Consider the following 24,333-nt stretch of genomic DNA (forward strand, 5'->3'; position numbering starts at 1 on the left):
ATTTGATTTGATTTGATAAAGTGCTTGAACTTGAACTCCTCAGTCCTGGGTTCAAATCCTGGTCTACATGAAACATCCACGTTTCATGTTCTACCCGCAGACTCTGTGAGTTTTTCACAGGGCACTTTCATTTTCCTCTCATTAGGTTCATTAGGTTCCTCTCTTATTACATTCATTTGTGACTCTAAATTGGACCTGTGTGAGACGGGCACTCCCTCGGGCACTCCCTGCAGAGTTCATTCCTGCCCTGCTTATAATGTTGACAGAATTGGCTCATGCCCAACAGGAAACCCAAAGTCAGAAACCCACCCTGAAAATTGACTGAAGGAAAAGGGAGCCCTGACAGGTAATGTGACTTCATCGGGGTCACTCAGTGAAATGCCCACGACCTTTTGGCCTTGGACACAGAAACACAAGACTTTAGTGCACCTCGCACTCTTTAACAGAGTGGGCTTCAGAGAGCTCTGTCCCATCTGCTGCCTCGGGTCAAATGACGCCAGCCTCGTCTCGTCCTCCTTCTGTCACCTTCCACTGCACCAAATTCTGTAATAACATTACACACCTCATGGAAATAATTGTGAAATATTATACTCACCATCATTATATAGTTTTTTTCTTAACACATGGCAATATTTTTAGAAAAACATTTTTTTTTTTGCATATGCTGACAATTGTTTAATGTATGAGCTGCCTATGTGAGAATATTAAATGTGTGCTTTTTAAAAGTATATTTTTGAGCATCGAGCATTGAGCTGTCATTAACTCCATCTCATTTTCTATCTGCAGTGCAAATGCATAATAGATAGATAGATAGATAGATAGATAGATAGATAGATAGATAGATAGATAGATAGATAGATAGATAGATAGATAGATAGATAGATAGATAGATAGATAGATATGAATGGCACTATATAACAGATGTGGATTCCAGTGCCCCAGTGCAGATGGTGCCTTCTTTCAGATGTGACGCAATACTGAGGTCATGACTCTCTGTGGTCATTAAACATCTCTGAGCATCCTTTCTTAACAGTAGGGTCTACCTTGATGTCCTTGCTATATTGCTCATCAGAGTCTCATACATTCTGGCCCTCTCATCATCTTCTGTCTCTAAATGTCTCTCTCACCCCTTCACCACCTAATAGCTATAGGGAGTTCACAAAAATGGCTGCTGTCGCATCATCCAGATGTGTGCTACACATTATGGTGCTTGAAGTGGTTCCCCTCTGTCTATATTAACCACTTTGATTAGAGAGAGAAGCGCTATATAAATTAATTATTAAAGATATGGCAGCAGAGTGGCACACCTCCAGAAGTTTAGTTTTTCCATCCATTTGCCAAGTGTCCTTCCTCTGGTTACCTTTCCTTTCCTAACACATGTATGTTATGTTGAACATCAAGTACATCAAGTACTTCAGGTACATCAAGTATCAAGTACATCAAGTACATCAAGTATGTTGTGTAGTCAAATTAGTCTGGTCTGAGTGCTCCCCTCCATGCCTGGCTGGTTTCGGCCTTATGCCCCTTGTCGATGGAATAAGCTAGGTCCCACCATGACAATTTATTGAAATACCCAGGTTCAGAAAATGGATGAATCAGACAAAGAAAGATTTCAAATCAAGACACTCTCTTTCAGCTCGACTGCTTTTTTGTTTAGCGTTCCTCACAAAAGAAGCAGTAGCCCTCAGACGTATGACGGTCAGGTGCTGCCTGCACTCCTACTGGGTGTGTCTCCTAAACAAAGAGGCAGGAGGAGGTGGGGCTGCAACACTAAACCTCGCTGGAAAAGGAGAGCTGCCAGGATGAGTGTAACCAGGAGCAATGGAAAATGAGAAGGCAGATTGACCTGCTCGAGAAGTGACGACCAGTGTGCCACCAGGATACCAAGAGCTCCTCACACAATGGGTAAGACATTTCTGGACTGGAGGTTATCTATCAGATACAGCAGGAACCTGTAGACCAAGTGAGTCAAGGCCAGGCATGCGGATGTATTAGCTGGAGGAGTGATTGTGTGAAAGTGAAAGGGACGTGTGGAATAGCTTTAAGTCATTATGGACACCTTTGCAGCGTACTTATCATATTATGAACTGTGAGTGGCTGTTCAGTACGTAAAAGAAAAAGTTTGCTCTCAAAGCATTATTTTAAGATTGATATTGTGTTTGTTGCCATCCTTAGTAAACTTTAATAGTCAGGGGCTGGCAGTAGAACAGACATAGGGGGCCAGTCCTGTCAGGGTTAGTCTATCCAGAAGTGTGTGACAAGAACATTAATTAACACTGAAGTGTGACTCTGGCTGGGTGTCACCATGATTACTACAGGAAGTAGTGAGGCTCTTCACATGTGCTATCAGGGTTAGTCTACGGTGGTACAGGTGGTTTTAAGTCCAAACATGAGGCCCTGTTTAGAATGCTGTCAGAGTCAGACTCAGTAGGAGTGCAGCTCTTCTTGTCTGATGTGAAGATTAATAGATAGATAGATAGATAGATAGATAGATAGATAGATAGATAGATAGATAGATAGATAGATAGATAGATAGATAGATAGATAGATAGATAGATAGATAGATAGATAGATAGATAGATAGATAGATAGATAGATAGATAGATAGATAGATAGATAGATACTTTATTAATCCTAAGGGGAAATTCACATACTCCAGCAGCAGCATACTGATACAAAAACAATATTAAATTAAAGAGTAATAAAAATGCAGGTAAAAACAGACAATAACTTTGAATAATGTTAACGTTTAACCCCCCCCCCCCCCCCCAGGTGGGACTGAAGAGTCGTATAGTTTGGGGGAAATGAAAGTAGACGTGCGGCCCTTCTAATATGCTGACAGGGTTAGTCTAATAGGGTGGTATTAAGGATGAAGATTCAGTCCTCCTTGGATACTGTCTGGGTCAGTCTTAATAGAAGTGCAGCTCTTCATATAAGATGAGACTTTAATGAAGAGAGCAGTGTGCCTCTGGTTGGGTGCTATTATCATTATACCAAGAAGATGGGCATCTCTTCTCATGAGCTATCAGGGTTAGTCTATAAAAAGTGGTGGTGGAAGTACGATTAAAGGTGTAACCCTCTTTAGATGCGGTTAGAGTCCTTCTAAACAAAATTGCAGCTCTTCCTGTATGATGAGAAGATAAATGAACAGAGTCCAGCCTTTCTATTGTGCAGACTGTGTTAGTATAACAAGGGAAATGTTAGGGATATGATGATGCCCTCCTTGGATCCATCCATTATCCAACTCGCTACATCCTAACCAGAGGACCACGGGGTCAATCTATACAGATGTGCAGCTCATTTTGTGGAAAAGGAAAAGATTCATGAACATGCATAGAAGTGTGGCTCTTCTCATGTGCTATCAGAGTTAGTCAATAAAAAGTGAGACCTCCTCATCGTCTTGGTGATGGAATTAAGGATTAGGGTTTAACCCTCTTTTGATGCAGTTAGAGTCCTTCTAAACAAAATTGCAGCTCTTCCTGTATGATGAGAAGATAAATGAACAGAGTCCAGCCCTTCTATTGTGCAGACTGTGTTAGTCTAATAAGGGAAGTGTTAGGGATATGATGATGCCTTCTTTAGATGTTTTGAGGGTCAATCTATACAGATGTGCAGCTCTTTTTGTGGAAAAGGAAAAGATTCCTGAACATACATAGAAGTGTGGCTCTTCTGATGTGCTATCAGGGTTAGTCTAAAAGAAAAGGGGGCCTCCTTGTGGTGTTAAAGGTGGTTTTAAGGACAATCATGCAGCCCTGTTTTGAATACTGTCAGAGTCAGACTCAACAGGAATGCAGCTCTTCTTCTGTGATGTGAAGATTAATGAACGGAGACATATGGCCATTCTAACATGGTGACAGGGTTAACCTAATAGGGTTGTATTAAGGATAAAGATGCAGCTCTCTTTAGATGCTGTCAGGGTTATTCTAAACACAAGTGCAACTCTTCTTGTTAAGCGAGAAGGTTAATGAACATAGAAGTGTGACCCCTCGTCAGGGAAAATCACAATTAATATAAAAATAAGTGCAGCCCTTCTAAGGTGCTGCTAGGGTCAGTCTAAGTAGATGTACCTCTCTTCTTGTGTGATGACAAGATTAACAAACATAGAAGTGTGTCCCTCCTCGTGTGTTTATCTATAAAAAGTGAGGCCTCCTCGTGGTGTCGCAGGTGATATTAAGGATAATGATGCAGCTCTCCTTGGATGCTGTCAGGGTCAGTCTAAACTGAAGTGCAGGTCTTCATATGTGGTGAGATTTTAATGAGGACAGTAGTGTGGCCCTTGTTAGGTGCTATCATCATTATACCAAGAAGAAGGGCATCTCTTCTCATGTGCTATCAGGGTTAGTCAATAAAAAGTGAGACCTCCTCATGGTCTTGGTGATGGAATTAAGGATTAGGGTTTAACCCTCTTTAGAAGCAGTTAGAGTCCTTCTAGACAAAATTGCAGCTCTTCCTGTAGGATGAGAAGATAAATGAACAGAGTCCAGCCCTTCTCATGCACACACAGTGTTAGTCTGGAAATGTTTGGGATAAAGATGGTCCTCTCCTTGGATGCTGTGAGGGTCAGTCTATTTTTGTATAAGGAAAAGATTCATGAACATACGTAGAATTGTGGTCCTTATCACATGCTAATATGGGTGGTATTAAGGATAAAGATGCAGCTCTCCTTAAATCCTGTCCGGGTCAGTCTAAACAGAAGTGGAGCTCTTCTTGCGTGATGAGAAGATTAATGAACATAGCAGTGGGGCTCTTCCCATGTGCTGATAGGGTTGGTTTAATAAGGGTGATGGTATTAAGAATAAGGATGCAGCCCATTTTGGATGTCATCAGGGTCAGTCTAAAAAGAAGTGGAGCACTTCTTGGGTCATGAGAAGACTGATGAATACAGAAATGTGGCCCTGCCTGTGTGCTACCAGGGTTAGTCTAGAAAGGATTAGATCTACTCGTGGTCTTGGAAATGGCATTAAGGATAAATATTGCAGTCCACTTTGAATGCAGTCAGGATCAGTCTTAACAGAAGTGGAATTCATTTTGTGTGATGAGAGCAATAATAAACATAGTAATGTGGCCCTTCTTGTGTGCTGACTGGGCTAGACTAATAGGGTGGTATCAACGATAAAGACTCAGCCCTCCTTGGATGCTATCAGGGTCAGTCTAAACAGAAGTGCAGCTCTTCATATGTGATGAGACTTTAATGAAGACAGCAGTGTGCCCCTTGTTGGGGGCTATCATCATTATACCAAGAAGAAGGGCAGGTCTTCTCATGTGTTATCAGGGTTAGTCTATGAAAAGTGAGGCGTCCTCATGGTCTTGGTGGTAGAATTAGGGACACAGGCATAACCCTTTTAGAAGCTGTTAGAGTCCTTATAAACAAAATTGCAACTCTTCCTGCATGATGAGAAGATAAATGAAGAGAGTGCAGCCCTTCCCATGTGCAGACAGTGTTAGTCTAATAAGGGAAGTGTTAGGGATAAAGGTGCTGCCTTCCTTGGATGTTGTCAGGCTCACTGTACACAGAAGTGCAGCTTTGTTTGTGTAAGGGAAAGATTCAAGAACATAGAAGTGTGGCCCCTCTAATGTGCTATTAGGAGTATTCTAGTAGGGACAGTACTAAGGATAAAGATGCAGCTCTCCTTAAATCCTGTCAGGGTCAGTCGACACAGAAGTGAAGTTCTTCTTGTGTAGTGAGGAGAATAATAATGCACAAAGATGTGTGGCCCTTCTCATGTTCTGTCAGGATTAGTCTACAAAGGTTTAGACCTCCTTGTGGTCTTGGAGGTGGTAGTAAAGATAAAGATGCAGCCTTCCTTTAAAGCTGTCAGGATCAGTCTAAACAGAAGTGGAGCTCTTCTTTTGTGATGAGAAGATTAATGAACATAGTGTTGTGGCTCTTCTCATATGCGGATAGGGTTGGTCTAATAAGGGTGGTATTAAGAAAAGGATGCAGCTCATTTTGGATGCTGTCTGGGTCAGTCTAAACAGAAGTGGAACTCTTCTTGGGTAATGAGAAGAGTGATGATACTAAAGTATGGCCCTTCCCATGTGCTACCAGGGTTAGTCTAAAAAGGATTAGATCTCCTCATTGTTTTGGAGGTGGAATTAAGGATAAAGATGCAGTCCGCTTTGAATGGAGTCAGGGTCAGTCTCAAGAGAAGTGGAACTCTTCTTTTGTGATGAAAAGATTAATGAACATAGTGTTGTGGCTCTTCTCGTGTGCTGACAGGGTTGGTCTTATAAGGTAGACATTAAGAATATGGATGCAGCCAATTTTGGATGCTGTCTGGGTCAGTCGAAACCAGAAGTGGAACGCTTCTTGAGTAATGAGAAGAGTGATGATACTAAACTATGGCCTTTCCCATGTGCTACCAGGGTTAGTCTAAAAAGGATTAGATCACCTCGTGGTTTTGGAGGTGGAATTAAGGATAAAGATGTAGTCTGCTTTGAATGGAGTCAGTCTCAAGAGAAGTGGAGCTCTTCTTTTGTGATGAGAAAATTAATGAACATAGTGTTGTGGCTCTTCTCATGTGCGGATAGGGTTGGTCTAATAAGGGTGGTATTAAGAAAAAGGATGCAGCTCATTTTGGATGATGTCTGGGTCAGTCTAAACAGAAGTGGAGCTCTTTTTTGGTAATGAGAAGACTGATGAACGCAGAAGTATGGCCCTTCCCATCTGCTACCAGGGTTAGTCTAAAAAAGGATTAGATCTCCTCATTGTTTTGGAGGTGGAATTAAGGATAATGATGCAGTCCACTTTGAATGTAGTCAGGGTCAATCTCAAGAGAAGTGGAACTCTTCTTTGGTAATGAGAAGACTGATGAACGCAGAAGTATGGCCCTTCCCATGTGCTACCAGGGTTAGTCTAAAAAGGATTAGATCTCCTTGTGGTCTTGGAGGTGGTATTAAGGATAAAGATGCAATCTGCTTTGAATGGAGTCAGGGTCAGCCTAAACAGAAGTGGAGCTCTTCTTGGGTAATGAGAAGAGTGATGGACGCAGAAGTATGGCCCTTCCCATGTACTACCAAGGTTAGTCTATAAATGATTAGATCTGCTTGTGGTCTTGGAAGTGGTATTAAGGATAAAGGTGCAGTCCGCTTTGAATGCGGTCAGGGTCAGCAAAAAAGAGAATTGCAGCTCATCTTCTGTGATGAACACATTAATGAACATAAAGATGTAGTCCCTCTCAAGTACAGATAGGATTAGCCTAATGGAAGCATTAAGAAAAAAGATGCAACCCTTATTGGAAGCTGTCAGGGTCGGTCCAAACAGTGTGTGAAATGAATATTAATTCAATTCAGTCAATTTTTTTATTTAGCACTCTTCACTTACTGCAGACACAGAGTGCTGTGACAAGTACACGGGTACAGTAGATACTAGTGCTAGGGTGTTGTACCGTGTTTGCCATTATGAATGTAATGAGAAGTCAAGATGTAAGCAAGATGTAATTACATCTCGCCTGAAGAAGGGGCCTGAGTTTCTTCACAAGATTGCCTATTGTAATCTTTTTAGCTAGTCAGTAAAAGGTGTCACATTGCATGACTTCTTATTACAGGTAGATACTAGTTAGCTTTACAAGTTGCTAATTACATATTGCGTATACATAAACACAAAGATTTGTTTAAACAAATGTGGAAAGCAAAACTGATTAACATAAAATGAGCCCAGCAATATCTGTCTGTTAATAAAGTATTAAACTATGATTAATGAACTTAGAAGCGTGTCCCTTATCAAGTGCCGTCAGGGTTAGTCTAAACTTTAGCTCCACTCTCCTAAGGGTCAGTCTAAACGGATGTGCATGTCTTCTTATGGGATGAAAATATTAAGGTTAATTAAAGAAAGTCTGAGAATGAGTGTGGCTTTCCTAAGGTGTTATCAGGGTTAGTCTAAAAAGAAATCCGGGCTGCTTTGTGGTTCTTTGGGTTGATATTCAGAATACATAGGCAGCCCTTGTTGGAAGCTGTCAGGGTTAGTCTAAAAAGTGCAGGTGCAGGTCTTGTCAGAAGTGGTTGACTGTATAAAGTGGGATATCCCTCCTTGTGTAGTGGTGCTGAGGATCAGACGTAAAACTACAGCCACAGGACCTCAGGCTATCAGACATCACTTACACAGGAGTGTGTCCTTCTTTCTGATTTCACTCCTGAGCATAGGACTCTTCTCAGATGTTCACAGAGATATGGTTCAGCATTCCTAATGTCCTATCAGAGGTTGATTTTGTACAAATATAAGGATTGTTCAACTGGACAAGTGATTAAATATTAATGTGCAGGCCTCCTCAGATGCAGGTTAGGGTTAGTGTGACTCTCCCCACGTATTTAGAGGTAAGGCTATTGAAAAGAGAAGTGTAGTCTTTGACTTGGTGCCATTAGGATCAGTCTAAAGAGAAGTCCAGCTTTTCTCAGGTACTTGAAGTGTGTATTAAATACAGGAGGGCAGCCACCCTTGGGTATTGTCAGAGTTAGAACAAGCAGAACCACAGTCCTCCTTAAGTCCTGGAAGGGAGGGCACTGAAAACAAAGGTGCAGCGCTCTTCAGATGTTATAAGAGCAGTGGCGTTTTTGGCATGAAAACCATGCAGGGACCATCCCAGAAAGACAAATCTAGTGTAAACATGAACTTACCTCACTAATAACGTCTGTCACTTCTTTGCTAGTTACTAGTGAAATGGGCAAGTACACACACACATTGCTTGCATGCCAAAAAAAATAAATAAATACAAATTCAGACAATAGGGTGTGGTGGTCAGTCTGTCTCGGTTGGCATTGGATCATTGCATGGGTGGACCATTCATGGGCCCTTGATGGCAAGGGGCACCCAAAATAGTCACAGGGGAGAGGGAAGTGCCTTGCTGCATGACACGACCAGGTGTCTTCATGGTCTGAGTTTTTAAAATCTACTTACAGTGCTCATTGTATTAAGGATCACAGTGAGAACTCCTGACATTAATATCATCTGACAAAAATTAAATGCAGGGTAAAGTGAGAACCTCACAACCACCCACTGCTTGAGAAAATCATATGGCTATTATAAGAGAGAACACAGAAACAAGAGAAAGGTTTGGGGATCCACCCTGTAATTGTCGTTAGTCGATAGCTCTGTAGAGTAGCCTCAAAAGACAGAGTCCAAAATGGAACTGACTGGGGAAGGCAAGTGATTGGCTTTATAGGAAGAAGAACAGGAAGAGGAGGGTCCAACAGGGCACTGGTGAAGTGAGGTCAGCAGGGGGTGTGGTCTGGAGTGGGAAGTGAAAGTTGTTTTAGGCTTTAGCTCTGACCCGGTGTTTGACTCTTAGTTAAGGCCATAGGCTGCCTCCCATGTGCATGTGTGTGACACCATGAACTGTCAAAAAATGAACATGAGACACCTCAAGTTTAGAATCAAAGGATTTTCTCAAAGTCAAATATATGGTGGAAGACCCACAGCCAATGGTCACTTCTTCAAACAGATCTGCCTTACAACCATTACATTCTACTGAAGGTATTTATGTAAAAAAAAAATGCCAAGATTCAAATCCAGCATTGCTAGATTTCCATTTCAAATATGGTGATTTTAACCGGTCATTAAACCCAGGCTTGAACCCTGTGGATGAGAATTTACAGACACATCCCATTCAGTCTAATGGAGTTTGAGGAAATCTGCCATGTAAAAACAGCCTTTACTGCCCAAGTCCAGGTGTGCAAAGCTTGTAGAGACTTACACACTCTGGAATTGCTGGCAAAGTGGCTTCTACAAAGTGCAGAATGAAGGGTGTTAATACTTTATAAGAATGAGAAATTTTGCATTTTTGATTTTTAATGCATTTGCAAACCTTTCTGAAAACATAAGGAAGAAAAGCAAAACTATTACATTTAGTTATTCAGAGATGAGAAAAGACATGAAAAAATTATGTTGAAAGCAAAATCACAACACCATAGTCCTCTGACCGCTCCCAGGGTGTTTTTGCCCACTGAGGTGGCACTCAGTTTTTTTTTGTTCTTGCAGCACCATTCTGTGTTCATTCTAGACACTGCAATGTGTGTGTGTGTGGACGCTAGAATAATTGCAGGGCGAGTCCTAAAAGTGTTGTGGTGCCGATGGGGGTCATTGTGGTAAAGCGAGGTCCATGGCTGATTGGTGTTTTAAATAAATAATCACCGCACTTGGGGCATGGTAGTGTGGTGAGCAGTTCTCTTGTGTGATACGGGAGCAGACGGCCCTGCACTTAGTGCACAGGTGTACTGGCAGTGTGCTAGCAGTGTCCAATGTTGTGCTTTGGCCCTGCTGGGGTAGCAGTCCTGTTTTTGTGTTTATTCTGTCCATAGTCTTTGTTACTATTGGGGATTATTTTATTCATTTGTGGCTAAATCTCTTCTGCTGTGTTCCTTGTGGTTTGTGGGTGGTCCCCCAAGAGGTGGGGCCACCTGCCCATTACCACAAGGGATTTCCCTCATTAAGGTTGTGGAAAACACACAGTCCCCTGCGGTTCATTGAATGTGCTGTAATTAGTGAGTTTTGTTGGATTTATGACATTTCTTGTGTTCTTGTGAATTTTCTGCATTTTTTGGCCTTTTGCTCAGTTTTTCTTTTTCTTTCACTTTTCTACTGTATTGTGTATTGGGACTTTGTTTGATTTTGGATTGCCCTTTTTGGACAACTCCTTTTGCCTTTTGTGCTTTTTGGATCTTTGCTTATTACAGAGCTGTTTGAAAAACATGTGTAAAGATTCTGCATTGCCCTCTTTTTGACTAGCCAGGGTTTGACAGGTTTTCCTCCCCTCTAGTGGACATTTTTTGGGATTTTTCTCAGGACTGCATGCTTAGGAACTCTCAAGTTCATAACAGTCCTGTGGATCTTTTAAAAAGATAGACTGGCTGTGAAACCCTGACACATTCTAACAGTCCACCTACCTGCTTATCAATGCAATTATTAAATCAGCCAATTATGTGACTGAAATACAATACATACAATCATGCAGATGCAAGTCAGGAGCTTCACTTAATGTTCACATCAAGAACCAGAATTGGGGAAAAAAAATGAGATCTCAGTAATTTCACCCGTGTCATGATTGTTGGCGCCAGACGGGCTGGTCTGAGAATTTCCATAACTGCTGACCTCCTGGGATTTTCATGCACAGCACTCTCTGGAGTTTACTGAGAATGGTGCGACAAACACAGAACGTCCAGTTAGAGGCAGTTATGTGGAACGAAATGCCTTGCCGGTGACAGAAGTCAGAGGAGAATGGCCAGACTGGTTCAAAAAGGCTATGGTAACTCAGAAAACCACTCTGGACAACTGTGGGAAGCAGGAGAGCATCTCAGAATACTCAACGTGGCAAACCTTGAGGTGGATGGGCTACCACAGCAGAAGACCACGTCAGCTCCACTTGTGTCAACCGAGAACAGAAAGCTGAGGCTGCAGTGGGCACCGACCCACCAAAAATTGACCGGTGATATCTGGAAAAACGTGGCCTTGTCTGGTGAACCTCAGTTTCTACAGAGGCACACAGATGATAAGGTCAACAGCCTGAATCCAGCCTGCGGTGTGTCAAAAGTCCAGGTTGGTGGTGATGGTGTAATGGTGTAAGGAATGTTTTCTTGGCACACTTTAGGCCAGCTAATGCCAATTATCCATTGTTTGAACACCACAACCTAGTGGAGCATCGTTGCTGTTGCCCACACACATCCCATTGTGTAGTTCTCTTCTAATGGCTGCTTCTAGCATGATAATGGACCATGTCACAAAGCCAAAGTCAGCTCAAACTGGTTTCATGAACGTGACAGTGAGTTCAGTGTTCTTCAGTGGTCTTCAGTCACCGGATCTGAATCTAGTAGACCACCTTTGGGATGTGGTAGAACATGAGATGAGATTCACAGCATGAATGTGCAGCTGATAGATCTGCAAAGATGATGTGATGCAATCACATCTAAGGAATGGAATCCATGCCATGACGAAATGAGCCTGTTTAGAGAGCAGAAGGAGGTCCTGCCCAATAGCAGCAGAATCTGCTTAGTGAGAGTTTCTACAAAGTGATTCTGTACCATTACACGCAGAGTAGCACTGAAGATTATGTAAGCAACCTGACTGGGTGTTTTAAAGTTCTGTATTTCAAACTTTGAGTCTTCAGAATTTACACTGTGATGTGTGAGTCTCTGTCTTGCACCCCAAAACATGAGGCTGAGTCTCAGTTCCTTAGCACAACCAGCTTTATTCAGCTTGAATACAGGAACAGCACAATTATTTATTGTAGTGGGGACCTACTGCTCTCCTATACGCAGACACAGCAGTCAGGCATGCAGGGCTGTGGCTGAGTAATACTGTGCCCTGCATTTATAATATTCCTGGCATCACCCATTAATGACAGCAGAGCCGGGCCTAGAGATATTTTCACCTTAGGCAGAAGGATAAATTTGTGCCCCTATGTATAAAGTTTTTTATTACTAATAAATATTAAAAAAAATAAATAAATAAGTGATTTTGAGAACAAAATAAATGTATTAATTATTAAATAAAAAAAAATCACATAACACAGTAATAGTACAATAGTAATAGGAACATAAAATTGCACATATGAAAAATAAAATCACACCAACCTTAACAAAACAAAAACAAAATAAGTATAACACATGAGATGAAATAGAATGTTACAAATTTTTCAGTAATTTAATTAATGATAGAGACAAAATAATATCAATAATACTTCAGACAAAACAAAATTGAATATAATTACAATGAATAAATAATTAAATAAATGCCCAATATGAAACCTTTTTTTAAAGTTTTACTTTTCTTGCTTTTAATGAAGCAAATTCGTCAATTATTTTATCAAAATTAATTTGTTTTGTCAATTCCTGTTCGATTGATAAAATTGCCATATTTGACAATTTTTCCTGATCCAGTGACAATCTTAAATATATTTTGATCATTTTTAGTTTACTAAAGCTTCTTTCACCAGAAGCTACAGTAACAGGTAGTGTTATAGGAATATTCTCAATGCAACTTCTAAATTTGGATAGGACTGAACTAAACTATATTCATGAATCGCTTTTAAAAGATTTAAACTTGTAGCTGCTTTAAAGTCTGGAATTAACGTCATTGCCTGATTTTTGAAACTGTTACATTACAAATAAAAATGGAAAATAATATTGCAACTGTATTATAATGTAACATACAATGAAACATTTTTTACAAATTTATTATAATAGAGAACTTACATTCAGTTTAACGTATTTAAAATAATACTTTCTGCTCGCTGTCATGCTAGCACACTGCACAAGTAATGCACATTAATGTAGGCTACAACGAACATGCGGCATGTCCGTATACCTCTTACTAGGCGACATCATACGAGGAAACGAGTGTATGGAGCGAGAGCGTCCAATGCAAATCGTCACTTTGCTTAAGGTATTTGACGAACATTGCAACATACATTTGGCTTTTTTCTTTTTTTTTTTCTTTTGCAATTTACTCATTTTCATTTTTCATCAAATTGGCGTCCTTTCCCTTTGTTCACCCGAGGCAAGTGCCTCGTTTGTTCCGGCCCTGGACCACAGGCACTTATTCGTCCGCGGTTGCCCCAGCAACGGATATACTATCTTCCACAGACGCGGCGATCGCGCTTCGGCGTGTCGTCCTGTTGGGGGGAGTCCCAAAAGAGTTTAGAAACCTTACGACATGAATAAAATCCCACAAAGTTTCTTTACTCACATCTTAGGGTTTATTTCCTTCACTCATAGAAATTCAGCGGACCCCTGGTACACTGTTGGTGTTCACAACCGTGCGGTGCTCTCCATGTTTACGTGAGACGTCGTCACTAATATCATTTTGTAGGATGCTAAGGGGTGTCTACACAGCCGCGTGTGTGGTCGCCAACTTATGTAAGACCACGCAAGAAATTCATTAGCACTGCAAAGTTTGTGTAACAATAAAATAACAACTCCCTAGGAAAGAATGTTCATTTCTGAGCAAACATTACATTTAGTTTTGTTAACGTTTCTCACCTCAGGTGACTACAAGTTTGCTTGCTGCTTCTGTTTTACTTGCAGTTTGTCACCATTGAGCCCTGCCTGTACACCTGTGCCATTGTGTGCATCCTGAACAAATCACTCGCGCCTCGAAACAACACACGCTGCCGATCATTCTTGGCTGCAATCACGGGGGGCGTAACACAATCCTGACCAGTCCATGTCAGACTTGAGATGAGCACAACTGCAGACTATTAATGATTTGCTTTTTATGCTTTTATGTTTTCCATCCATCCATCCATCCATTTTCCAACCCGCTGAATCCGAACACAGGGTCACGGGGGTCTGCTGGAGCCAATCCCAGCCAACACAGGGCACAAGGCAGGGAACCAATCCTGGGCAGGGAACCAACCCACCGCAGCTTTTATGTTTTATTGATTTCTTTTTTAAACGGTTAAAAAGTTGCCTGTGGGTGACATCACCAGGTGTCATCATTTTAGAATCGGTCGCTACGATCCCACCAGGGAGCGAGTCCTACACGCATATGATATCACGGGAGTGTGGTGTGGTTTTAGTGGCCATCTTATTCAAAGGTGAGTCACTTGCTCGGTAAATGTCTGCAGTTGGCTTCACAGGAAAAGAAAACTTTTCTAAGCGTGAGAAAACTCGCTTACTGGGCAACGTCTTTTCAAGCTTTTTGTGATTTTTAGTTTGACTCATATTTGTTTTTACTAGGAGCTAGTCTCACCCCATTGATCTGGTTGTTAATTTCTAAGACTTCTCTTTATCCGCCCCAACTCTGCTCTTTAAATGTATCACTTCATTTTATAAAAACGTGCCCTTTTTTCAATACTTTATTAAACGATTAAAACGGTATACCTGCTGATATACTTGGGGTAACGTTAAGTAAAAATGCAATCCTGCTCAAGAATTGAATATACAGAGCATTCAAAAAGTAGATAGATAGATGTGAAAGGCACTATATAACATAGATAGATAGATAGATAGATAGATAGATAGATAGATAGATAGATAGATAGATAGATAGATAGATAGATAGATAGATAGATAGATAGATAGATAGATAGATAGATAGTGTGGCCCACTAGCCTGGCACCACCAGCTTAACCCAACACAGACAAGCATGGGACACAAGTTCAAGGCACACTCTGATTTTTATTTTCAAAGTATGGGGGCCTTCCCCGTTCCCCACAAGTATAACACAGCCCCAGCACAAACACAGCATAATGCAACAAGTCTCTTCCTTCACTCTTTTCTTTCTTCTCCTTCACTCCTCGGGTCAAACTTCGTCACTCCTCCTCCCGACTCTGGCTCCCTGAGTAGTGGCTGCTGACTCCTTTTAAAATGCACCTGGGTGTGGCGGTAGAAATGTCCAAAAGGGCTCAGCAAATCCTGCTGCATCACCCCCTGGCAGTGCCTGCAGATCCCAACAGGGCTGCACCACATTTCAACTCCCATGAAGCCCTGCGGGAGTGTGAGGCACCGTTGCAGCCCAAGGGGGTTGCCATCTAGCGTCCCGGGGGAGGTAACGCTCTGGCCATGCTTGCTCCCCGGTCCTCCCAGCTGCACTCTACAACAGATAGATAGATAGATAGATAGATAGATAGATAGATAGATAGATAGATAGATAGATAGATAGATAGATAGATAGATAGATAGATAGATAGATAGATAGATAGATAGATAGATAGATATTTTAGCATAGTCGGCAGGATCACAGCATTACATAGATAGATAGATAGATAGATAGATAGATAGATAGATAGATAGATAGATAGATAGATAGATAGATAGATAGATAGATAGATAGATAGATAGATAGATAGATAGATATTTTAGCATAGTCGGCAGGATCACAGCATTACATGGAAAGATAGATAGATAGATATGAAAGGCACTATATGATAGATAGATAGATAGATAGATAGATAGATAGATAGATAGATAGATAGATAGATAGATAGATAGATATGAAAGGCACTATATGATAGATAGATAGATAGATAGATAGATAGATAGATAGATAGATAGATAGATAGATAGATAGATAGATAGATAGATAGATAGATAGATATGAAAGGCACTATATGATAGATAGATAGATAGATAGATAGATAGATAGATAGATAGATAGATAGATAGATAGATAGATAGATAGATAGATAGATAGATAGATAGATAGATAGATAGATAGAAATGAAGCTGTTGTTGTATTAACACAGACTTAGTTTGGATTGAACTTTAAAGATAACATTAGGGATTAGTGTGTAGCAACACTTCTCAAAATATCATGCATCTCCAAGCAGCCCTGGCAATACAGTATAATGCTGTTGGGCAGATTCGCAGGGCGCAGGGGCTGCTGGGAAGAAGACTGAGCAAGTAGGCTATTTAAAAAGGAATCTAAAAGATGCAGTAAGGATTGCGATTGTCCATCTGTTTGTTACTATGCATCACACACACACAACGACTTCACCCCATGTATTACAGTTTCTATCTGGATGTAGGTGATATTTTGGGTTAGGCTTAACAAAATACAGTCCTGGTCAGGGAACTCCAGGGTTAAGTTAGGCATAACTGCATTTCTCCTTAGGTCTAAGCTGGACTGCAGTCTTTCTCATGCACTGTCAGAGTTGGTCTAAATAGTTTTGTGGTCCTCATGATATGCTTCTGGCCTGGATAAACAGAACGTGAAACCTGGTAATGTCAAGCTTAAAGTAAGTGGAACTGTGGGATCTCCATATGTCCACAGGGTTAGTTTAAGATGAGCTGTACTCCTATACAGCAACTGCCAGAGTTAATCTAAATACATTTGTGTCTCGTGATATGTTATGGTTAAGCAAAACAAAGGTACAGTCCTGGTCAGGAACTGTCAGGGTTAATTAAGCAAGATAGAAGTGCAGTTCCCCTCATGTCTTGCAAGGTTACTCTAAGCTAGGGTGCAGTCCTACCCAGGCACTATCAGAGTTTGCCTAAATACATTTATGGCCTTCATAGTACCTCAAGGTTAAGCCAGACAAAAAAGCAGTCTTGATCAGGAACAATTAGAATTAACCTAGTATCAAAGTATTGGGGGCGCCTGAGAGTCCCAAACCCCAACACAAACACACCAAGGTGTTTATTATATAAAAACTTCACAAAAAAGCACCAAGCATAAGTCACTTCTCCTCCAAACAGCGCTCCTCTCTCCACTGCACTGCCCTCCTCTAGGCAAGTGTTGCCTTCCTTCCTCCCAGCTCCGACTCACTCTGACAAGGGAGTGCAGCCCCTTTAATTGAAGACCCAGGAGTATGTCCAGTGTCAGGGTTGCTGCCTTTTGAAAGCACTGGTCACACAGATGTCCCACATAATAGGGAAAACTTCTCCCTCAAGTGCCCTCTTGAGGCACCCACAGACCCCAGCGGGGCTGTACTTCTGGACTACAACTCCCAGCATTCCCTAATGGTTCCCAAATGGCGCCAATATTGAGAACCGCTGTCATCTAATGACTGGCGGGAATAAACACCCCCCCCACCAGAGACGGAGCTTCCCTGTCCTCCTATTTATTCTGGCCAGGGAAGGTGATACTCACATGTCCGGTCTGGGACGCCTGTCCATTTGTTTTGGCCTTCCCGCCCAGGTAAGACACCATCTTCTTTTCTGGCTGGTATATTCATCCATCCATTAGAGAAGCCTTGTCTGGGTGCGACCTCCTTCCATCTCTCGGCTGGAATGCCTTTCTGTTCACTCGGGGCCTCTCGTCCGGGTAAGGTATCTTCCCGACTACTTGCTGGGATACCCGTCCATTCCATGTGCCATCTCCACTATTTAGAAGAGCAGTTCTCCTCATGTCATACAGAGTTAGTCTAAACTGGACTGCAGACCTGTCCAGGCTCTGTCAGAGTTAGCCTAAATAAATTAGTGATCTTCATGACCACAGGTTAAACAGAAATCAGATGTTGGCCAAGTGATGTTAGATGTCAATGGGGGTCTCTTCATATCCACAGGGTCAGTGTAAGCTGGAGTACACTTCTGTTCAGGAACTGCCAGAATTATTCTAAGCAGACATGTGGTCCTCATGAAATCTTATGGTTAAACCAAACAAATATGCAGTTTTGGATGTGAACCGTCAGGGTTAAGCTAGAGTGAAGTGTACTTCTCATGTACTGTTGGCTTAGTCTAAGCTGCACCTGTAGTCCCGGTACATAGATAGGGTTAGGGCAGCGTTTCGCAACCTTTAAGTATTTGTGACCCAAGTTTTCATAACAGTTTTAATCGCGCCCCCCTAACGTTTTTTTGAAACCTTAATAAAATTTATTCCTAAATTTTTTGCTGTCGATACACTGCTACAAGTTTAAAATTTCCCTACAAATTACGCCACATATGGCAACATTCGCGCCCCCTTTTTTGTTTACTTCTTTTTGTTACCCTACGGGGGCATGCCCCACAGTTTGAGAACCGTTGGGTTAGGGTCAAAAGGGACGTCGAAATACAGGTGCACTGCTCAGGAGAGGTGAACATTGACCTGCACTGCACCGTATGTTCTGCAGCATCAGGAGTCATGCTTTTCAGGAACTCCTAATGTTAAGCTAAATATAACCACAGTTCTCCTGATGCCCTCCAGGGCTAGTCTACGTAGGAGGGTGGTCCTCTTCAGGATACGTCCAGCCATGTTGAAATGCGTCCTGGTTTATTTTTAAGCACAATTACAGGTCTTGTCAGATGCTATGAGATTTTCCAAACCCTGTGGGTTATTAACTGTGAAATGACATTCTGACTCACAACTGGGTGGGACGCTAGGAATGTTGGCCGCTTGCAAAAAGGAATTTTATCTCTTTCTGCACTTCCAGTTTTTTTTTTACTTGCATTCGCCCAGCCTGTCACAAATCTGTCAATATACAATACAATACAATACAATTTATTTTTGTATAGCCTTAAAATCACACAAGGAGTGCCACAATGGGCCCCTGCCTTTTGACAGCCCCCACACTGGCCATGAATACAAGGAGACAAGGAAAATTCCCTAAAAAAACCCTTGTAGGGAAAAAAAATGAAAGAAACCTTTGGAAAGGCAGTTCAAAGAGAGACCCCTTTCCAGGTAGGTTGGGTGTACATTGGGTGTCAAATAAAAGGGGTAATTAGAATACAATACACAGAAGAAAACACAAGTAATCCTTAATAAAATATAACAGTGCAATAGAAATATTACAAGTACAGAGCAGAATTCAACAGTAGATGATATCACAGAATAGGTCCTGGAGGCCTCGGCCATCAAGCTGCCTCCCCCTATTGGCCATTCAACACCTGAGACAGCGCTGGGCTGGCCAATCCAATGAAAGGACCCCTCTACTCAATGATTCCTGTGATCCTCCTGTGATAGATGGTCAGAGACCTTGCCCGGTCAGGACACCCTTTTGAGGAGAGGACCGGGGGTGTGGACGCATCACCAGCAGTACCTCCCCCAGGACACGTGATGGCATGGGAGGGCACGGAAGGGCACCCCTGATTTACATCAGGGGCAGGAGACTGGAGCTTAGGAGCTCAACCTTGCGTGGGCCCATGGCCACCACCAGGGGGCACCTGGACAGAGCTGGAGATGGGTGGAAATGGACGGAGCTTGCGAGAGAGGAGTAGAGGCAGCAGAAGAAAAGGACAAGAAAGAGTTATAAGGATGGAGCCTTTGTGGGGTTTGTGCACTGTGTACATTGTGGTGGTGCAAAACATTAATAAATGTGTTTGTTTTGGGACATTCTGCGTCCGTGTCTGTCTGTGTCTGGGCAGAAATTCACACTCCGTCAGAGATGACTTTACCTTAGGCAAGCAGAACAACTTGGCAGGTGGGCCATGACACCAAGTGCCACATTTGAGTACCGGGAAGAGAAACAGAACGGTTAGTAACAAATTCTATCATGTTCCTTATGTTTTAGTGCTAATGACTAACAACAGAGATGCAGTCTGTGCAGTTAATCAGCAGCTCTAGTCAGGGTGTTCTAAACTGAAGCAGTGAGTCTTCAGCTAGGATTTGGAAGCTGAGACCTAAGGGGCATCTCTTATAGTGGCAGGCAGACCACTCCACAGTTTAGGGGTCCTGTAACTAAAAGCTCGACCTCCCACTGTTATGTTATTAATTCTTGGAACCATAAGCAGACCAGCATCTTGAGATCTTAATGTGCGCTCTGGTTTGTAAGTCATGAAAAGTTCAGATAAGTAAGCCGGACCTCGGCCATTTAAGGCTTTATATGTTAAAAGGAGGATTTTTGAAATCTGCCCTAAACTTAACCGGGAGCCAGTGTAATGACTCTAGACCTGGGGTTATGTGTTTCTTGTTCTTGTAATAATTCTTGCAGCAGCCATTTTCGATTAACTGGAAGCTGTATAAAGAACAGTTTGAACATCCAGTGAACACCGCATTGCAGTAGTCAATCCTACTAGAAATAAATGCATGTCACAGTTCTTTGCATCTCTTACAATTTATTTGTTCCGGTCTCTTCATCTGACCAGTTGCTTTCACTGGTTTGCTGCTAGTCACACCTCTGCTCTCTTTTATCCCCCTTTGCAGACCGCTCCGTTGGTGTGGCTGGGATTGTCGCCGCCGTGTGTCTGTCTCTGGTGCTTGTGGGAATTTTCATCTTCATCATAATCAGCTGCTACAGAGCCAGAGGCTTGCCAAGAAGTGAGTGACCACCCAGTTCCTTTCCTCTACCCCTACCTGTCTATGCACCACCATTGCATGTGCCCGCCCACCTGACTGTTTCCTCTTGTCTCTTACTATTTCTCAGGACCCAGCCTGTCATTTGACTGGAAGTCAATGTGGTAAGTAAACCTCCTGCTGGGAGCTGGAGTCTGGTTTTGGGGTGTGGGTATCACATCCATGATATGGAAGATGGAGATGAAGTTCTGGGTAAGTGGAAGCTTTCTGGGTGGACTCGACTACTTGTATTCATTTATGTTTTTTCTGTCAGCAACTTAAAGAACCTGGATGTGGAATTGGCCCCTCCATTTTCTATCAGTGGACGGATGGATGACAATGAGGAGATTCAATACAGGTCCATGGAGGAGGTGCCCGATGGAGGTAAGCACTCTTATCCAAGATGGAGAGGCCTCACTTGGTTCCAGGCTGTGATGTCAGAATTAAGCTCTTTGTATTTCTGCAGGTTACTTGTCATGGCGATAATTCAGCATTTTGGGCATTTAGGACTGGGACAAAATTGGCCTTAGCTCTACCTCTTTGGGAGACCTAATGATGCTGTCTTGGAAAAATGAACAAATGATCTGAATGTCCCTGGACTCCCAACATGGAGAAATTGTTCTGTCTCGACTCTTCCATCACTACAAGTTCAATGGACTAGTCTGCCCAACCTGAAGCCAGACCACCTTTGTGAAGACCATTCCCACTAAAAAAGACTTGCCTTGTGCTCATTGGCCACCAAGATGGGGACAATGGTAAAACTATCCTGGGCCTCAAGAGTGGTGGCAAACTAGGAGATGGTCATGATTACTGGACGCCATAGCTCTTGTGACAGTTATGGGGGTACAAAACCATACCTCATCTCTTAGTGACGAGACGTCAATACAATTAAGACTGTTATGGCTACTTCTGGACACTGTGATTTGCTTTTCTACTTTCTTCATTCCAGTTCTAGGTGAGGGTCTACTGGATTGGCCTGTGCCTGGGATGTCCCACTGCCATCATGTCAGCCTACTGCTGCCCTGCATTGTGTCTTACCACTTTGTTTTCTGGTTCAGAGAGATGTTATTGCACAAAAGCTCTGCTGGGGAGAAAAAACATGATTGTGAAAAAGTATATACCCCCATGGAAGCTGTTGAGTGTTTGAGCCTATCTAGATTGTGTGAACACTAGAGGGCACTGTTGCTCCTCAAATCCAACAGACAGCCACTGAAGACACAAGTTAAAAGCACCAAGATATGTTTTATTCCTACTTTAAATTCTTCACAGTGCTCTTCACCACCACAGTCACAAGTAAATAGGCAACACTGCTCACAATTATTCTCTTTTTCTCACTTTCTTTTTTCCTCCACACCTCCCAGCAAACTGTCACCCAACTCTGGCTCATTGACTGGGTTTAAGGTGGTCCTTAAGGAAGTACTTCTGTGCTTCCGCTCACATGACCTGCCAGTACTTCCAGGTTAGACGAAAACCTTGTCCCCCATGGTCCTTCCACAGCATCCACCTGGCGGCACCCACAGCATCCAACGGGGCTGAGATACGGAAATCCAAGTCTCATGATGCTCTGTGGGAATCCGGGGCACCGCTATAAACCAGGGGAAATGCTCTCTAGCTTCTTAGAGGAGGCAGTGCCCTAAAGTAGCTGCCTTCCCCCATCCTTCCATTTCCGGGGTGTCCCGGCTGGGTTGAGCTACCGGCCGTCTGTTACAACAGGAAACACTTGATCTTCATACAGACACTGCCTACAGATGAAGGAGATGTACTTGAATAAAAACCCATGGAAAATTTGCACCATCCGTCACAGCTGGTATGAGGTTCTCCTCTGGAAATGCTGTTTTCGGTTTATGCCAAATATGTCTACTGCTGCTGTGGGTAAAACAACTCTGTCTTTGCTTCATCTGTGCAGAGCGTATTATTCTAGAAGATCTGCTCTTTGCCTAGGTGTTTAATGGCACACTGTAGCCCTGCTCTGATGTTCTTTTGAACAGTTAAGGTGTTTACCTGGCACACCTCACATGCAGGTGACATTTGTCCAATCTCTGATTGCACTGTAGATATATGCACTTTGTTAAGAATTATGTGCAGATCTCATAATGAAATGTTGGGGTTCTTGGAGACGACTCTGAAATGTCTTCATATTCTTCTTCTTCTTTTCTTCTTCTCATCCTCCTGCTTCTTCTTCTACATCTTCTTCTCCTCTTCCTCCTCCTCCTTCTTCTTCTTCTTCTTCTTTTCATCCTACTCCTCCTCCCTCTTCTTCTTCTTTAACTACGAAATGATCCACCCTAAGACTGAATTTGCTGGGCCAGCCAGTCCTTCTCAAACTTGGCAGTCATTTGAAATGAACGCCACTTGCAGATGATTTTCTTTATGGTGGACTGATGTATCTCGGATATTTTGGTGATCTTTATAATAACTCCCTTGCCAGACTCCTAGGAATTTACAGCCTTCTTTCTTATGACCTTAGAGGGCTCTATTGATTTTGACATGGTGACACCACACACACACACATTAGTCTGTGCTTTTACATATGACAGGGTCCACCTTGTCTACTCACTAAGGAGGGTTTAACTTTGAAACCTGATCTGAAACACCTGATTCTAATGTGATGGATTTGAAGAGCTCATAAATGCAGGAGTGGACTTACTTTTGGTGTGTCATTTGTTCATGCACATCACTTTAAACTGTAGGCACTCTTTGCCTGTTCAACTTTACTGAAAATGAAGACAACACTGTCCATGGGGTGCACTTACTTTTTCACATGACGCTTGTCTTTCTGCATTCTGCCTTTGCTTTTCTCTGTGAGTATTTTGTTATTATACTTTCTATTTCAATTCATTTGCACCATCGAATATGTTTATATTGCTAATTTATTTGATTTTCTGTACTCCTATTAAACTTTACTGCAGTCTCATCTTAGGTTAGCTGCATTACGGCTAATTGTTTCCTCTGCACTATAATCATGCTTTACTGTACTCAAATTACAGCACAACTGCACTCAAACCTACCTGTATTTTACACTCTTTTTGTACTTAATTATTCTTTGGCTTTAATGCATACTTTCAGGGAGACACAAGTTCATTTTATTGTTTAATTCTTTTTCAGGCAGCACAATAGTGAAGTATTTAGTGCATCCTGGGTTTGAATATTTTCTGTGTCGACTTACTTTGCATGTTCTCTTCATGTCTGTATGGGTTTCTTCACATCTACAAAGACACACAGTGTGATCTGTAGGGGGCGACTCTGAGCTACAAACCCCAACACAACCACAAAGACACCAGTCCCGGGTTCAAAGATGGTCATCCATCTGAAGCTAAGCATGTTTGGGACCAGCTGGGACTTGGATGGCAGACCATCTCGGAAACATTTGGGGGGCTGCTCTAGGAGGTGTTGGTGAGGCCAGCAGGGGATGCTTACCAGGTGGTGTCTGTGTGTGGATCTCAATGCCCCAGGGAGGTGACAGGGACACTTTGCTGAAAATATGGCACTGTCCTTTGGATGATAGATAGATAGATAGATAGATAGATAGATAGATAGATAGATAGATAGATAGATAGATAGATAGATAGATAGATAGATAGATAGATAGATAGATAGATAGATAGATAGATAGATAGATAGATTATACTAGCAAACATTTTGTATTTTATCTTCTTTCCTTTTAAGCATGGAAATAAGATTGAACATTTTTTCTTGAAATCTAGTATACTATACAG

The 24,333-nt window shown here is 42.2% G+C and overlaps 1 protein-coding gene across 1 annotated transcript; it reads left to right on the forward strand.

The window, feature by feature from the left end:
• The first annotated feature begins 1,738 nt into the window (after positions 1-1,738).
• Positions 1,739-21,937, forward strand: LOC114656889 (small integral membrane protein 35-like). Its single transcript, XM_028808488.2, has 5 exons — positions 1,739-1,905; positions 20,489-20,602; positions 20,709-20,742; positions 20,892-21,001; positions 21,084-21,937. Exons 1-5 carry the CDS (start codon positions 1,902-1,904, stop codon positions 21,101-21,103), a joined length of 282 nt encoding a protein of 93 aa, XP_028664321.1. The 5' UTR covers positions 1,739-1,901; the 3' UTR covers positions 21,104-21,937.
• Positions 21,938-24,333: the final 2,396 nt, after the last annotated feature.

This window comes from Erpetoichthys calabaricus, chromosome 9 (genome assembly GCF_900747795.2).
Source record: "Erpetoichthys calabaricus chromosome 9, fErpCal1.3, whole genome shotgun sequence".
In the NCBI taxonomy this organism is placed as follows: Eukaryota; Metazoa; Chordata; class Cladistia; order Polypteriformes; family Polypteridae; genus Erpetoichthys; species Erpetoichthys calabaricus.

Bases quoted from the DNA above. Each gene is read 5' to 3' on its own strand.
- LOC114656889 (XM_028808488.2), top strand. The intron at 20,603-20,708 runs GTGAGTGACCAC...ACTATTTCTCAG, and splicing joins AGCCAGAGGCTTGCCAAGAA to GACCCAGCCTGTCATTTGAC. The intron at 21,002-21,083 runs GTAAGCACTCTT...GTATTTCTGCAG, and splicing joins GGAGGAGGTGCCCGATGGAG to GTTACTTGTCATGGCGATAA.